At 60.5% G+C, this 16,699-nt stretch overlaps 2 protein-coding genes across 3 annotated transcripts; one reads left to right on the top strand and one right to left on the bottom strand.

Annotated features, from left to right (window-relative positions):
- Positions 1-279: 279 nt before the first annotated feature.
- LOC116464494 (rho guanine nucleotide exchange factor 1) lies at positions 280-5,968 on the top strand. Of its 2 annotated transcripts, XM_032147754.2 has the most exons (15): positions 280-561; positions 802-884; positions 1,061-1,186; positions 1,312-1,426; positions 1,834-1,934; positions 2,235-2,312; positions 2,562-2,637; positions 2,743-2,910; positions 3,477-3,564; positions 3,703-3,789; positions 4,281-4,348; positions 4,460-4,546; positions 4,977-5,140; positions 5,223-5,323; positions 5,620-5,731. In XM_032147754.2, exons 1-14 carry the CDS (start codon positions 360-362, stop codon positions 5,304-5,306), a joined length of 1,527 nt encoding a protein of 508 aa, XP_032003645.2. In that variant the 5' UTR covers positions 280-359; the 3' UTR covers positions 5,307-5,323; positions 5,620-5,731. The 2 variants fall into 2 exon arrangements, with proteins under 2 accessions (XP_032003645.2, XP_058291067.1); XM_058435084.1 differs by lacking the exon at positions 4,977-5,140 and having other exon boundaries at positions 434-561; positions 1,114-1,186; positions 5,620-5,968.
- A 255-nt stretch (positions 5,969-6,223) lies between these two features.
- Positions 6,224-11,492, bottom strand: ERFL (ETS repressor factor like). The gene is made up of 5 exons (XM_032147753.2): positions 11,413-11,492; positions 8,402-8,636; positions 7,815-8,010; positions 7,599-7,716; positions 6,224-7,193 (listed from the first exon to the last, which is right to left on the bottom strand). The coding sequence occupies exons 1-5, from the start codon at positions 11,477-11,479 to the stop codon at positions 6,745-6,747; spliced, it is 1,065 nt and encodes a 354-aa protein (XP_032003644.1). The 5' UTR covers positions 11,480-11,492; the 3' UTR covers positions 6,224-6,744.
- Between the last annotated feature and the right edge of the window lie 5,207 nt (positions 11,493-16,699).

The raw sequence follows: 16,699 nt of genomic DNA, 5'->3' as shown, positions 1-16,699 counted from the left end.
GCTCTGTTGACTGAGCTGGGGTGCAGTAATGCCATCATAGCTCACTGCAGCCTCAACCTCCTGGAATCAAGGGATTCTCCCACTTGAGCCTCCCAAGTAGCTGGGACTACAGGCACACACCAACACGCCTGGGCTAATTTTTTTTCTTTTTTAAATTTTTGGTAGAAACAGGGTTTCACCATGTTGCCCAGGCTGATCTCGGACTCCTGGGTTCAAGCATTCCTCCTGCCTCGGCCTCCCAAAGTGCTGGGATTACAAGTGTGAACCACCATGGCTAGCCAGAGAGAGTTTTTTCCCACCAACTTCTAGGAAGCTTTCCTCCCTGCTCTGCCTCATTCCTCTAGCCTGCCCATGAGGTCATGCCCCCTAGTCTGCACCCTCCCCAACGTGCTTCCTGCTTTGGTGGCCCTGCAGAGCTGCTGGTGACAGAGGCGGCCCACGTGCGCATGCTGCGGGTGCTGCATGACCTGTTCTTCCAGCCCATGGCGGAATGCCTCTTCTTCTCCTTGGAGGAGCTGCAGAACATCTTCCCCAGCCTGGATGAGCTCATCGAGGTGCATTGTGAGTACAGAGTCAGGGTCCCTCTGTGTACCCCACTGCCCCATGGGCAGCTCTGTTCTAGCCCTGGGTTCAACCTGCTTGGGAACTCCAGGGTTCACATGGGGTGGGGGCAGATACGCCATCTGGTCCCGAGGATCAGACACAGACACACCTGCAGCCCTACCCCCACCACACCGCAGCAGGCCCTGCACAGCATCTTCCAGGCCCTGGTGGAGCACCCCTTTCCTCCTGCCCCCACAGCCCTGTTCCTCGATCGCCTGATGAAGCGGAGGCAAGAGAGTGGCTACCTCATCGAGGAGATCGGGGATGTGCTGCTGGCCCGGGTGAGATGCCCAGCCCTCCCACTCCTCCCAGCTAGACACCTGGAATCCAGGCCCAGTGCGGGTCCTGAGCCCACCCTACTCCAGTCCCAGGGTCTGGGCTTCCAGCCTGTCGTACTTTAGTCCCTGTTCTTGCCCATCCCCACTGAGACATCTGCCTGGCCTGAATCTCGCTGTAGTTTGATGGTGCTGAGGGTTCCTGGTTCCAGAAAATCTCCTCCCGCTTCTGCAGCCGCCAGTCGTTTGCCTTAGAGCAGCTCAAAGCCAAGCAACGCAAGGACCCTCGGTTCTGTGCCTTCGTGCAGGTGAGGTGGGGTCTGGACTCCAGCTTCCCAGGGAGGAGGGGCCTGGAGACCCAGACTCCTAGGTGCCTGCGCCCTGGGGTGAGCCCAAAGCCTGGGCCATCGCAACGCCAGCACGTTTCCCGCAGGAAGCTGAGAGCCGCCCGCGGTGCCGCCGCCTGCAGCTGAAGGACATGATCCCTACGGAGATGCAGCGGCTGACCAAGTACCCCCTGCTTCTGCAGAGCATCGGGCAGAACACAGGTACCGCAGGCCCAGCTCTCTGGGCCTCGGCTCTCCTCTTTTTTTTTTTACATTTTTTTCCTCACTCATTTTCATCAGTGATACCATCACAGTTCACTGCAGCCTCAACCTCCCAGGATCTAGCCATCCTCCCACCTCAGCTCCCCGAGTAGCTGGGACCCCAAGGGCACACCACCATGCCCAGCTAATTTTTTTAGTTTTTTTTAGAGACGGGGTCTCGCCATGTTGCCCAGGCTGGCTTTGAACTCCTGGTCTCAAGCGATCCTCCCACCTCAGCCTCCCAAAGTGCTTGGATTACAGGCGTGAGCCACCATGCCCGGCCAGCTGTCCTTTGTCTAACCTTGGCTGCCCAACCTGGAGCCTCCAGGGCAGGGGTTCACCAGAGCTGCTCTCTCCCTTGCCTGCAGAAGAGCCCACGGAACGGGAGAAAGTGGAGCTGGCAGCCGAGTGCTGCCGGGAAATTCTACACCATGTCAACCAAGCCGTGCGTGACATGGAGGACCTGCTGGTGAGCCTGGGCTGGCGCCACACCCGGGACAGTGGGTGGTGTGAGAGCAGGGGGCGGACCCTACCTCAGCCTGTCCAGAAGTCACACCCCACTCCTTGGCTTGTCTCCCTCAAGGGTCAGTGTGTGTCCAGAGGTTGGCTTGGCCCTCAGCACCTCCCTCTCAGGGTCATTGGAGGTCAGATCCAACCCTCAGCTTGCCCCCATCAGAAGTTGGTCTTGGCTCTCATCTTACCAATGTGGGTCACTGCAGGTCAGCCCCAGCACTTAGCTTGTCCCATAACGCTCCTGTCTCTGCCCCAGAGGCTCAAGGACTATCAACGGCGCCTGGACTTGTCCCACCTTCGGCAGAGCAGCGACCCCATGCTGAGCGAGTTCAAGGTGTGACCGTACCCTCCTGCCTCCCCCGACCTCCTACTCCTTGGCCCAGGGGATTCTGTGATACAGCCCCCAGCCTGCCCTGCCCATCCCATAATACACCCAGGAAGCGAGAGCTCTGGCCCCCATCTCATGCCAATCCCATGATCCCCAGCCTGTGGTCATCCCGGTCACTGCCCTGCCCTTCCCCTCCCCACCAACCCCAATCACCCCCTGCCAACCTGCACGAACCATCACCCCCTCCTGCCCCAGAACCTGGACATCACCAAGAAGAAATTGGTCCACGAGGGCCCACTGACGTGGCGGGTGACTAAGGACAAGGCTGTGGGTGAGTGCCAGGGCAGCTGCCTAGTGCAGGGTGTGGGGGCAGTGAGCCAGGGGCGGGGAGGGGGTTGCATGGGGGCACGCCGTGTGAGCACTGCTCACCCCGTAGAGGTGCATGTGCTGCTGCTGGACGACCTGCTGCTGCTGCTCCAGCGCCAGGACGAGCGGCTGCTGCTCAAGTCCCATAGCCGGACACTGACGCCCACGCCCGACGGCAAGACCATGCTGCGGCCCGTGCTGCGGCTCACCTCCGCCATGACCCGCGAGGTGGCCACCGGTGAGCGTAGCCACTGCATGGCACCAGCCAGAGGGTGTCTCTTTTGGGCAGAGCTGCCTGTGGAGTGGGGAGCAGAACCCTCTAGAGAGCCAGGGAGCCAGCATTCTAGCAAAGAGGTTGAGAAGTGGGTGGAGGTGGGCAGGGCGGGGCCAGGCTCAGTGGGTTTATAAGTGAGGTAGGAACTGCTGCAGGTGTTTGCACAGAGGCGTGTCTTGTGTAAACAACGAGAAGAAAGGCCAGGAGCCCAGTGAGGAGGGATTTGTAAACACACTGCTAGGAAGTTGCACCAGGGCCACAAACACTGGAAGCGACTGAAGGGTGGGAGTGGCTGGAGGGGTTTTGTTAGGTAAGCCAGGGTACTTGCCGGATTCCATAAGGAGGTGTTGAGAGGTGGGGCTCAGGAGGACACATCGGGCCCTGGATATTAGCAGACAGTGAGTGGCAAGTTGAGCCATGGGAGCCCTGAGAGCGCCACCACTGTGGGTGACTTCTCCAGCTTGTGCTCAGGGAGGGGCAGGCACTGAGGGTACCTGGGCTCTGAGCCCCATCTCCCCCTCTCCCTGCAGATCACAAAGCCTTCTACGTCCTTTTTACCTGGGACCAGGAGGCCCAGATATACGAGCTGGTGGCACAGACTGTGTCGGAGCGGAAAAAGTGAGGGGGGGTCTGAGTTCTGGGTGTGGGTTGAGGACACCCAGGTCTCTGGGTTCCCGGGGACAGGAGGGCTGTGGGGAGGCCCTGGCATAGGGTCTGGGGGCTCTCACTGCCCAGGGGTTTGGCCTTTCTCCCCAGCTGGTGTGCCCTCATCACTGAGACTGCCGGATCCCTGAAAGTCCCTGCCCCTGCCTCTCGCCCTAAGCCCCGGCCCAGCCCGAGCAGGTGAGGGGGGACCATGGAGAGAGCTGGAGGTTCAGGGAGTGGGGCCGGAAGGCGGGGCAGGCTTCCCTCTACAACTCCAGAACCGGCTCTGTGTGAGCATGCACATGTGTGAATGCATGTGTGTGCATACATGTGTGTCTACACAAGTATGTGACTGCGTGCATGTATAGTGTGTGTGTGCATGCATGTGTGCGTGTGCATGTGTGTGCGTATATGGTGTGTGTATGCATGTGTGTGCATGTGTGAGAGCGTGTGCATGCATGCGTGTGTGTGTGCGCGTGTGCGGACCCCACCACTGCCCCATCTGTCTCCTGTCTCCAGGCCTCTGTGTCTTCCATTGTCTGGGCCTCTCTGTCTCCCTGTCTCCCGGCCTCCACCTCTGTCTCTGTCTCCGGACCTCCCTGCCTCCCCACCTCCAGTTCTCTGTCTCCCTGCCCCTGCGGCCCCCCAGGGCCAGGGGTGTGGGGTCACCCAGCACTTCCTCCCCTCAGCACCCGAGAACCCCTCCTCAGCAGCTCTGAGAACGGCAATGGTGGCCGAGAGACGTCTCCGGCTGATGGTGAGACCAGAGGGATGCTGGGTGAGGGGCCGGGTTGGGGCTGCCGGGTGAAGAGAGGCATCCACAGGAGGCCCGGCAGGATGTGAGCTCCCTCCCTGTTCCCCCACCCAGCCCGGACCGAGAGAATCCTCAGTGACCTCCTGCCCTTCTGCAGACCAGGCCCCGAGGGCCAGCTCGCTGCCACGGCCCTTCGGAAAGGTAGCCCAGCCCTGCCCCTCCAGGGTGGCCACCAGCCCAAACAGTGCCTCTGTTCCAACTAGAACAAGGCTCTCCCCGTCAAAAATTTCCTTACGCCCAGCTGCCAGAAAACAAATGCTCCAAACCCACCCAGCTTGCACCACTGTCCTGGGTGCCCACGTCCCTCTTCTGCAGCCACCATCCCTTCCTTGACTCTATATTCAGCCTCTTCCTGAACACATCTCTGTCTTCAGTACCTTCCTGCCCTGTCCCAACCCTAAACCCAGCCTCACTTCTTCACCTCCCTTTGGATGCCCAAACCCCATCTGCTCAGCCTTGCCTGGCACCCACTCTCATCTCCAGCCCCTACACATCCCCTTCGGAATCCCCCATCCCAGATCCCAGCCCAGCCCCCTGGTCTCCTGACTCCGTCCCCCTTGCCCCTGGCCAGTGCTGTCCCTGAAGCAGCTTCTGTTTCCGGCGGAGGAAGACAGTGGGGCGGGGCCTCCTCGAGATGGGGATGGGGTCCCAGGGGGCGGCCCCCTGAGCCCAGCACGGACCCAGGAAATCCAGGAGAACCTGCTCAGCTTGGAGGAGACCATGAAGCAGCTGGAGGTGGGGCGGGGCGGGCCAGGGGTGCCCTGAGTGGGCCGGGGAAGGAAGGGGCCCCCCTCATCCATGACCCCCACCCCACCAGGAGTTGGAGGAGGAATTTTGCCGCCTGAGACCCCTCCTGTCTCAGCTTGGGGGGAACTCTGTCCCCCAGCCTGGCTGCACTTGAGGTTCCCACCCAGGAAGGTGAGTGGGGGACCTGGGGGCCAGGGCGCTGTCCTGAAAGGAGGGTCCCCCTCCAGAGCTCGCATCCCTACAGCCCCTTCTGTCCATCTCCCTCTTTGTCTTTTCTGAATCTCCCTACTCCACCTGTGTTTCTCATCTCTGTGTCTCTGTTTCTGATAATCTGTTTCTCTGTCTCTGTGCCCACCTGCCTCTCTCCACCTTCCCTTCTCTCTCTACTCTGTCTTGTCTCTGTGTCCGTCTCTCCCTGTCTCTCCCTCCATCTCTCCCCGTCTCCCCTCTTCTCCTACATCCCCCAGGCCTTTTGCAAGAAGGAGAGGAATGGGGGAGAGGACGTGAGGGAACACCCCCACCCACACAGCTGCCGCAGCATCTCACACCCCGAGGGCCTGAGGAGAGGGAGCTGTGGGCCACACCTGGAAGGGGCCCAGCTGGGGTTACTGGCCCCGCATGAGCCTCGGCCATCTCTCCCTCCTGCCCTCTGCTTGGGGGACTCAGGGCTTCATTCCGGAGGGCACCACGGTGACCCGGGCCATCTCAGTATTGCCTGTGGGGGCCACCCCTCCACCCCCCACCCCCAAGTGCCTTCGCTCTGTTTTTATACCCTGAATTGGAGGTTTATTTTTTAATATATATTATCTAAGAAGAGATCTGTGTGTGTGATGGCGGGGTGGGGCCTGGCGTGGCGTCTGGAACTCTCTGTGACTGTCTGGCATTGACTTCCTGGGTCTGTGCCTCCGCACCTCCCTGCAGTTGTTCATTCATTCGTTCATTCATTCATTTCTTTGTTTGAACCGTTACTCCCCAGGCACTCCGCACACACAATGGGTATGAGGCGTCTCCCTGACACCACCCTCCAGCTCCCACCCCCGATCCCCCATGCTCAGCACTGGGCACCCCGAGTCTCACTCTCTGTTCTTTTATTTCTGTAGTAAAACTCTCTGGAGGTGACTGTCGGGATCATGGGGAGCTGGTGGGGAGGGGGCCCCTCCTGGGTGGGGGCTGGGGGCGGGGTTATTGCTCTGAGCTCCCTGTCCCCAGGGGGGCCTATGTGGGGGGGTGTCAGGACTGGGGCCAGCACAGGGGGTTTGGAGACACGGCCACACAAACACTCGGGGCATAGCACAGGGGTGGGTGGGCGGGGAAGGCTGGGCGCCATATTGCACTTTGGGAGTGGGGCCAGGCGGGGACCCCCCTCAAACTGGAGCCTGGGGAGGAGGCTGGAGGCCATCACATTCCCTCTGTCCTCTGTGGAGGGGGAAGTGAGACCCCCCACTCTGGGGCTGGGGAAGGAGACTGGGGCAGCAACGTGCCCAGACCCGGGAGGTGCTGAGGGCTGGTCCTGGGCCTTGGGCCAGGCATCAAGGGCAGACGGGCAGCCGCCCCGGTCCCTGCCTCAGCAGAATCTATTGCCCCCTGCCGGCTCAGCTGCCGGCCCCCCCTTTGCCCGCCTTTGCCTTGGGGGGCGCTGGGAGACCCTCATCGCCCTCGCTGTCAGAGCTGCAGCCGCTGACGTCGGTGATCTCCAGCTCCGAGTCGCTCTCCTCCTTCCCACCAAGGGCAGCCTCTGGACCCCCAGTCCCCGGCAGCGCCAGGCGAGGGGCCGCTGCCAGGCCCGAGGGGCGCTCGGGGCCCAGGCCCTCCCCTGTCGAGGCCAGCAGGGGCGCGGCTGTGGGGCCTCCCCCTGCCCCTGCCGAGGGCAGGTGGCCCAGGGAACTGGCCAGAGGGTTGGGGTAGAAGTGCGGGGGGTAGAGAGAGGGAGGCAGCTTGGGGAAGGGGCCCGTGAGGTACGGGTTAAAGTTCCAGGGGTACTCAGGGAAGGCGCGGCCATAAGGACCCAGCAGGCCAGGGGGCTTGGAATAGCTGGTGGCACCTGGGGGGCACAGGGGTAGGTCAGGCTGGGGCGCCTGCCTGCCTGGGGACCAGTAAAGGGGGCTGCCTTCCTGCCATATCCCACCCCATCTCCCCGCATCACTCCTACATGGCATCTTACCCCCTCACACAGCTTCCCCCAACTCCATCTCCTCCCACTCCCCCACTTGTCTTCCCATTCCTTAGGCACCCCTGAAAGCCCTTGTCCCCCTCATTTCCCCTCCCTCATGTCACATCCTTTTCTGGGTTTTACACACACACACACACACACACACACACACACACACACACACACCCTACAGCCTGGCCCTGGGCCCCCTTCCCCATCTCTTTTCTCATCCTCTTCCCTCAAGCCTGCAGCTTCTCCCACCATGCCCCCAGCACCCCAGAACCTCCAGGCTCTTACCAGAGCCCAGGAATGGGAAAGGGCTGTCCAGACGCAGTTTATCTGTCTCGGAGGTGAACAGGGGTGTCCGGGCCCCTGGCTCTCCCAGGCGTGGGGCAGAGAACAGGGTTTGCAGGGTCTAGAGAGGAAATGGGGGAAGCCGCCCTGCTCAGACTGTCCCCTCCCCAGAGTGGGCACCAAGTGCCTCGGTTCCAGGACCCCAGTACCCAGACTCACCTCAGGGGTGAGGGGAGGAGCATCTGGCCCTGGGGCCCCCCCAAAGGGACTGGGGGTCAGCAAGAGTGGGGAGCCAGTGGCAGCTGCCGCCATGTCCAGCAGCGGGTAATTGACAAGCACGACTTTGCTGAAGTTGAACTTGTAGGTGAACCTCTTCCCTTTGGTCTTGTGGAGAATCCGCTTGTTGTAGTAGTAACTGTGGGGAGAGCGGTGGTGTTGGGGAGGTGCAGGGGGAGCCCTGAGGCAGGATCTGGGGTATCTTAATGCGTATGCTGTCCCAGGCATGGTGCACAGAGCACTAGAACTTGGGGAAACTGAGGCTCACAGAAGTCCCTTAACGGGGATCACAGGGCAAGGAAGGGATGAGGCAGGAGCGGGGACCCTGCCCTGCGAGACTCCAAAGCCCAGGTTTAGGGGTCCTTCCTCCTTGCCTCCCTTCCACTCACAAGTAGAGATGGTGGCTACTCACGCACAGCCCTGTGCCTTGTGGGATCCAGCAGGAACCTGCCCCAGGATGCAGAGGGGGCACCAGAGGGACAGTGGGGGGAAAAGGACAAGGTGGGATCCAGCCCCGAGCCCTTCCTCACCGCAGGGCCCGGCTCAGCTTGTCGTAATTCATGTGGGGCTTGCATTTGCGAATACCCCACAGCCGGGCCACCTCATCGGGGTCTTTGATGACGAATTCCCCGTAGTCCCCCTGCCAGGCGATGACGCCCTGGTACTCTTCCTTCTGCAGCAGCTCCAGGATAAAGTGCCACAGCTGGATCTGCCTTGAGCCAGGGGATGACTCTGGCTTGTAGGCCCAATCCGGGAAGGCAAACCCTGGGGATGGGAGGCAGGGAGTGGGCTGGGGTCAGGATGCCACGTCCAGGGCTCTGGGTCTTACTGGACTCAGTAACCTGGGAGGCATCTAGTTCTCCTCCAGCCTCAGGCATCTTTAGGGACCTGGTTCCCACTCTCCAAACCTCCTCCCCTGGTGTCTGGTCCCCAAATTATCCAAATAAGGGCAAGAACCCAGTCATCCAGGGACTGTGGGTTGGTACCAGTCTGATCCCCTACCTTGGCATAGCTTCCCCAGGCTCAGCATCCAGAGGTGGAGTTGGGAGGGACTGGCTTCCTGCACCCATGACAGTGAGGAGGAATGGGAGGGAGGGGCACCCGCCTCCAACAGCGTTAGTCCTCTCACTGCCCCCAGCTAGCCAGGAGGTCTCTGGTCTCTTGTACCCTGCAGTGCCCCCAGCTCTTGCTGTCTCTGTTCCCCATTCCCTGTCCCCTGCTCCACCTTTCGACATTCCCCAGAGTCCCCCACTGACCCATCCTGGCATATCCAGGCTGGGGCTCTGTGTATATCTGTACCTGCCTGTGTATTTATACCTTTCCCGTCCCTGTGTCCCCTCCACCCCATATCCATGCCCATGTCCATCCAAGAGCAGTCCAGAACAGGGTGTGTGTGTGCGCGTGGACACACACATGCCCACGGAAGACATGTCACACAGACATCAGTTCACTTGCCTGAGACACACAGCCACACTGGGACACAGGGACACCGGAGTGCCACACTCATGCTGGGGGCCACCAAGGCTGACATGGCAGACACAGGCTGCGCAAGACTCAAGGTCACGTCATCTCAACAACCCCACAGTGCACACCTATCACAACACACAATTACACATCTCAAGACTAGGACTTACTAACAACACAAATGCATGACAAGACACACACAGGACCCCAAATGCCCGAAGAACACACTGTACGATGGAGACAGTGAACACAGCACCAAAATATCCATGTCCCCAGACACACAGGGTGGCAGCATGTCAGTAGAGCAACTACCCAAACCCGCACACAGAGGCACCCACGTGTCAGCACTGACACCCCCGACTCACTCAGCATCACGTCTCGCATGCAGAGGGGGGTACTCCACTGTCCACATACCCCCAGGAGCTGGGCACCCTGAAATCTCACCTCCCATGCAGAAGGCCCCAAGCCCTGGGTCCAATTTCTGTGTTCACTCCTATGCCACATCCTCTGTCCCCTTCCCCCTCCTCAGAGACCCCAGACCCAGGCATGAAAATAGAAGGCAGAGTGAGTCCATAAAAAGCTGGCAGCAGTGCGGGAGAGAGGAGACTGCTGTGCCCCTGGGCAGGGGAGACCAGCATCGCCGTGTCCACTTGCTGTGTGATTACGGGCAGGCCCTTACCCTCTCTGGTTTAGAACTTCAGAGGTGGAAGGCAAGGGGGTACAGGGTCCCACCCAGGCTGCCTGGTGTAGAAAAGTGGGTGCTTGTGCCTCCTGGCCTGAAGGCCGGGGAGCTCCAGGCAGTCTCCTTGAGGGAGAATTTGTATCTCAATTCATTTTGGGCTCTTTCTCACCTCCCATGACAGGGCTGGATCCAGACACCAGCTCTGACCTATTCCACACCCAGAACACATCCTACTGGGGAGGCAACTGTATCACAGACACACCCACAGGACCCCAAGGTGACAATGGGACACCCAGCCTCGATACTCCATCTGTCCTCGAATGCACACCCTCATATATGTCGTACCTATGAGGCACAGGCACAGCTAGAGAGAGGACCCCCAAACTCAGTAGGCAGACACACACATGTGACAGAAAAACCCCCAGAATTCACTCGTGCACATGGACCCTACACTGAAAACCAGACACAGCCCCCAACACAGAGGCCCAGGGATGCATCCCCCCCACAGCCCCAAATGCACCAAGACATCCATTCGGAATGCCACACACCACGAGACAGACCGCAAGAAACAGGCAAAGGCTCCTCACCCCACTCAGGCAGAGGCACAGTTGGCGAGCCGGCAGACACCCCCATCCCAAAATGCAGACACGCCTAGCCCAGAGACACTCAAGTAGCCTCAGATGTGCACGTACAAGCAAATACACAAGCTCACACAAAGACCGGCTGTGCAGACATTCTCCCAGTGTGACCCCTTCTAGAAACACTGAAGTGTGACACAGGGACACACTCTGAAATGAGACCCCAAATAACCAAGGACAGAGTCTCTGTCTCTGTCTCTCACACACACACACCCACACCCCTCCCGCTGCACATCAGCATGGGGTCTGACCAGCTTCACCATCCACCACCCCCAGTTCCAAGCCTCCACTCTGAGCAAGCTGTCCTCTCTCCTGGGTCTCGGTCTGGCCAGGTTGTGCCTGCACGTCCCCCTGACTGGGCAGTGCCGTCTGTCTATCTGTCCATCCATGCCTGGCCTAGTGCCCCCTGCAGCCCAGTCCCTGCTCTTTCCCCGCAGGTCCTGCATGGGAGCAGGCTGAGAGGTGCGTGGCAGGGATGCCTGGGCCTCGGGCCCCTCTGTCCTCACCCCTCACTCACCTCCGTACCCTCCCAGAAGACCCACATATCCCAGCAGGCAGGGGGCAGGGGAATCTAGCTGCGAAGTTTTTAGCCAAGTTTCTCAGAAGGGGTTTGATTTGGGGGACTCTGACCAAGACTGAGAGAGAAGGACCCACGGACTAGAGTGAGACACGTGGAGACACGGAGAGAAGGGGGATGCGGCTCACTGGGGAGGCCTGAAGGGTGAGGGAAGGGGTGGGGGAGGTCCGGGCCAGTTACCGGGGGTCCAGAGAGCCGGCAGGGCGGGCGGGGCGAAGAGAAGTTCGGAGACGCAGCTACAGTCCATGGCGGAGCCGGCCCTGCAGAGGCCGGGAGGGACACACGGGGACGGGGTGGGCAGGAGAGACAGACACAGGTCAGCCAGCGGGGCGCTGCCCGGGGCCTTCCCCTCTCCCAGGTCCCCACCCCAGCCTGACACCCTCTCCCCGCAATCCCTCCTGCCCACTCCCTCCCGCAGGCACCGCTCTGTCCTCAGCCGCTGCCGGCCCCGAGACCCCGTTCCTTCCCTCCCAGCCTCTCCTCCCGCAGCCTCCTCCTCACTCGGTGCCTCCATCACTAACTACGCCGCTCCCAGCCTCCCTCCCCACTCCCCGCCACTCGCTCACGCTCTCACACTCGCTGGCTCTCACACCCGCCCGCCCGCCGCTCGCGCCCCGCACCGTCTCTGCTGCCGTCTCCCGTCCCCGCTCTCCCGCCTGACCTCCCGGGTCGGTCGGTCCCTGCGTCTCTGAGTCTCCCTCTGTCTCTCTCTCTGGCTGCCCCAGATTTATCTTGTTCTATAACTTGCCCCCACGCCCACCCCACCCGGACGACCCCCAGGCGGGCTGTTCCAGCCCAGGCGCAGCCCTGACCCGCAGCGGCCCAGGACGGGCTGCAGGGGGGCAGGCCCAGCACCCCCTCCTCCAGTTCTCTGTCCCACAGGGCAGCCCCCAGCGCCCTGCAAGAGGCGTCCACAGACCCCAGACCTGCTGCTCACCCTGACGACCCCTGCCGCCTGGATCTGCCTCCCTCCTCAGACACCCCTTCCCCTCACATCTGCCTCCCCTGTCAGACCCCCTCCCTCAGACACTCCCTCTCCCTAGATATCTTACGCCCCTAAGATACTCCATCCCCTCCTCACTCCAGTCTCCCCGCACCTTTCCCCCTCTTACGGTGCCTCCCCTCCACACACACACCCTTGGAATCCACTCCCTCTCACACCCCTCCGCAGACACACGCTGCCCTGGCGCTCCTCCCCTCAGGCACTTCAGCCCCTCACTGCCACCCTCAGACCCCACCTCTGGAGCATCTTCTTCCTGGAGCCCCCCCAGATGCTCTCAAAAACCCACTCCTCTTAGACACCCTGATACTCCGCACTGCTCCCGTGTGCCCCCCTGCCGCCCTGCCAGAAACCCCTCAGACCCTGGCAGCCCACACTGTGTTCCCCTGTGAGCCCCGCCTACCCCCTGGACACTGGACAAGACTTTTCAGACACCCCATGTCCCCTCAGACTCGCCCGGTCTCCCCACAGAGGCCCCAACCCCAGGTGCCCCCACCTCCCATCTGCCTCCTGGAGCCTCCCCCGTCCCAGGCCCCCTCTGTTCCCACACCTGTCTCTCCGTCTTTCTCCATCTGCCCCATCTCGGTATCTCTCCCTCTCCATCTCTGTCTCTCCCCGTCACTTGGTCTCTTCTCCCTTCCGTCTCCCCCCACCATCTCCCTTCCATTTCTGTCTCTCTCCTCCACCAAGGGGGTCTCTCTCCCCACCATCTCCCTTCCATTTCTGTCTCTCTCCTCCACCAAGGGGGTCTCTCTCCCCACCTCACTGCCCTCTCCCTCTCTCTCCATCTCCTCCTCCACCCCTCAGTCTCTTTCCTGTTTCTCCATCTCCCACCCCTGCTTCTTTTCCATCTGTCTCTCTATCTTCCCAGTGTGTCCATCTCTGTCTCCCTATGACTTTCTCCCCATCTCTGCTATCCGTCTTTCCTTCCCTTTCCACCATCTCTGTCTCTCCCTCCCTTTCCACCATCTCTGTCTCTCCCTCCCCTTCCACCATCTCTGTCTCTGTCTATCCCTCCCCTTCCACCATCTGTCTATCCCTCCCTTTCCACCGTCTCTGTCTCTCCCTCCCTTTCACTATTCTTACCTTCTTGTCTCCCTCTCCCACCCACCCGTCTCTGTCTCTCCCTCCCTTTCCACCGTCTCTGTCTCTCCCTCTCCCTCCCTTTCCACCATCTCTGTCTCTGTCTCTGTCTCTCCCTCCCCTTCCACTATCTCTGTCTCTGTCTCTCCCTCCCCCTCCACCATGTCTGTCTCTGTCCCTCCCTCCCCTTCCACTATCTCTGTCTCTGTCTCTCCCTCCCCCTCCACCATGTCTGTCTCTGTCCCTCCCTCCCCTTCCACTATCTCTGTCTCTGTCTCTCCCTCCCCCTCCACCATGTCTGTCTCTGTCTCTCCCTCCCCTTCCACTATCTCTGTCTCTGTCTCTCCCTCCCCCTCCACCATCTCTGTCACTTCTGTCTCTGCCCCCACCCTTTCCCTGTCCCGCCTCTCTCTAGCAGCCCCGCTCCCCCACACCTCTCCCCCACCCATCGCTCTCCCACCTCCCGCTTTCTCTGCCTCTCAGGGTCCCCCTCCTTCCTCCCCCCGCCCCCACCCCCTATTGGCCCCTCTCATTTCCGTGTTGGTTTTGATTTCTCTTCCCGACGCTTTCAACTCCCCGCCGCCTCCTCCGGACACGTTATAACGAGGAGCCGTGGGATCGGCGCTCCGGGCCCTGCTCCCACGCTCCCCCCGCCATGTCTCACACTCGTCTCTGCCATCTCGCGGTCTCTGTGGCCACTTCTCCTCGTCTCTGTGCCCAGCCTTGGTCCTGTGTCAGGCCCCACGGGGACCTGGACCCCTTGCCTCTGCCACCCTTTCTCGATCCGTCTGTCTCTCCCGTCTCTGGGTCTCCACGCCTCCCTGTGTCTTGGTTCCCACGTCGTCTCCACTTCTGTGTCCCCATGTCTCTGTGTCCCCATGTCTCTGGGTCTCCGCATGGCTCTGTTTTGATGTCTGGGGTCTCCACACCCCTGTCTCTGTCTCCACGTCTCTATATCTCCGCCTCCTCCTCAAGTCCCTGTCCTGTCCCCATGTCCCCCATCTCTGTCTCATCTGTCTCTGTCTCCATGCCCCATCTCCCTGTCTCTGTGTCTCTGTCTCCATGTCTCCATCTCCATGTCTCTGTCTCTGTTTCTGTCCCGGTGTCTGTCTCTTGGGGTCCCTTTGATCTCACCCTGCCCCTGGCGCCCCCCTGGCCCCATTGATCGCTGATCGACTGATGGAGGGAGCGCGGCCTGCGGGGCCTGGGGCTGCAGGGCCGAACAGGGCCTGGCAGGACGGCCGGACAGATGGACAAACGGCTCCAGCCCCAGTGGCTGTGGAGGGGGAGTAGCCACAACCCCCCGCCCCTCCCCGCCGGCCGGCGCGGTGCGGATGGGGACTCCAGGCAAGCTTTAATTTTTAATTTTATTTTGCTTCCTCCACCCCCCCTTCGCCCCCCATCTCTACCGCCCGCAGCCATGGCACCGAATGTGTGTGCGCATGTGAGCGAAGCGGTGTGCAGAGGCGCTGGGCAGGCGAAGGCCCTCCTCCCTTCTCTCCCTGCCAAGCACAACCGCACAGACCCACACACCAACCCAGGCACGCACACCACCACGTCCCACACAGCACACATCGCACAGATGCACACACCAGCACAGCCACACACACACCATCACACACCACACACTGCATGAGCCCACATCAACAAAGTCACACACAGCACCACGTCCCACACATCACAGACACACACCAACAAAGCAACGCATGCCACTGCTGCCACACACAACCCACATCACACAGATGCACGTGTCAGTAAAGTCACACACCAACACTGTCACACAGTCACACACACAATCAGCATAGTCACAGACGCACAGAAACAGACACACAATTTTACGCAAATGCACACATGACACACACCAATTCAATTTCACACAGAAACAAAGACACACAATCACAAATCCTAGACACACTGTGTAGACACATAATCACACACTGAGGCTCGCAATCAAATACAGAAACCCAGATTCCCAAGCACACAGCACACACTGAGACAACAGCACACAGAAACAGACACAGTCACACAACCAAGCACCACCGACCCTCGAGTGCATACATATGCACTTGGTCACTCATGGAGCCGTAGAGATACACACACCAGCACCAACCCAGACAGCCAACACACACGGCCACACACACACCCATTCGCAGACACAGTCACAATCACACACACACACACCAAGATCACGGACCCATAGGACCCACACAGCTGCCCCTGCAGAGGTACACACAAACACACCCAGACACACTGGGTAGGGGTGGGCACTCGGAGATGACCCCAACCCAAGGCCCCTGCCACTCCTGCTCCCACCATCCCCATCTGTCTGCCTGTCCCTCCGTCTGTGAACTTCCCGAGCGTGTCTCTGCATGGGTGCGTGTGTGTGTGTGCACATATGTGACACGTGCCCTTGTCTCAGACCTGCTTCTGTGACTGTCTCTTGAGACACAGGTCTCTTGGTCTCTCTCAGCCCCTTCGGGTGTCGGTGCGTCTTTCTGTCTGTCTCTGTCACTGAGGGTCTTTGCTGCTCATATTGGCCTGCCTGTCTTTCTAAATATCTCCATCTCTGAGTGTGTCTGTTTCCCCCATCTCTCTCTCTGGGTGTCTCTCTCTGTCTCTGTCCCTCTCTGTCTCTGGGCTCTCTGTCATCTCTCTCTGCCTCTGTCTCCTAACCCCCCATCACCCCGCCCCCCTTCCCGGGGCTGGGGTTTAACCAGTTGTTTTGATTTCTCTAAGCTGCGCCGGCCGCCTCGGGAGCCGCCTCGGGCCTCGCACCCCCTCCACCAGCCCCTTCATCCCTCACCCAGGCCCCCCCATCCCCACCTCCCCTTAACACAATCTGCACAAGTGGAATGAAAATTGATTTTTTTTTTAAATTTCATATCTTCTCCGGGGCTCTGTCTAAAGAGGAGAGAGACGCGGCCCAAGACCCTTCTCCCACCGCCGCCCCCGCATGCACACGCTGTGCCCCAAAGCACACGCGCGCATGCACACACACACCCCGACTGCACCCACCCATGGCCACACGTTCAGGCACAATCTGGGGACATATCCCTCCTTACGCCACACGCCCATGTAGGACACATCTGTGCACACAGTAGAGACCCACAGTGACGCCCACTAGTAGGCACACACACACACCATGCACAGCCCCAGCCATGGGCCAGCTGCCAGCCCCACCCATCTGTCGCCATGCAAACGAGCCCCCAACACCCTGTCCCATCTAGGTGCACGAAGCCGGCTCCCTGTGGTCACACACTGTGTGTATGTGCCCACACACCTGTCCGTCCAGACTACGGCCACGTCCATGTGTACACAGGGCAGGCTCAGGGGACGGCCCTCGACAGGCACCAGCAGACCCTGTGCCTGACTTGGAGAGGAGAG

The sequence above is a fragment of the Hylobates moloch genome, unplaced genomic scaffold (assembly GCF_009828535.3).
Source record: "Hylobates moloch isolate HMO894 unplaced genomic scaffold, HMol_V3 SCAFFOLD_824, whole genome shotgun sequence".
Taxonomy (NCBI): Eukaryota; Metazoa; Chordata; class Mammalia; order Primates; family Hylobatidae; genus Hylobates; species Hylobates moloch.
This window is presented reverse-complemented; position numbering and strand designations above follow the sequence as displayed.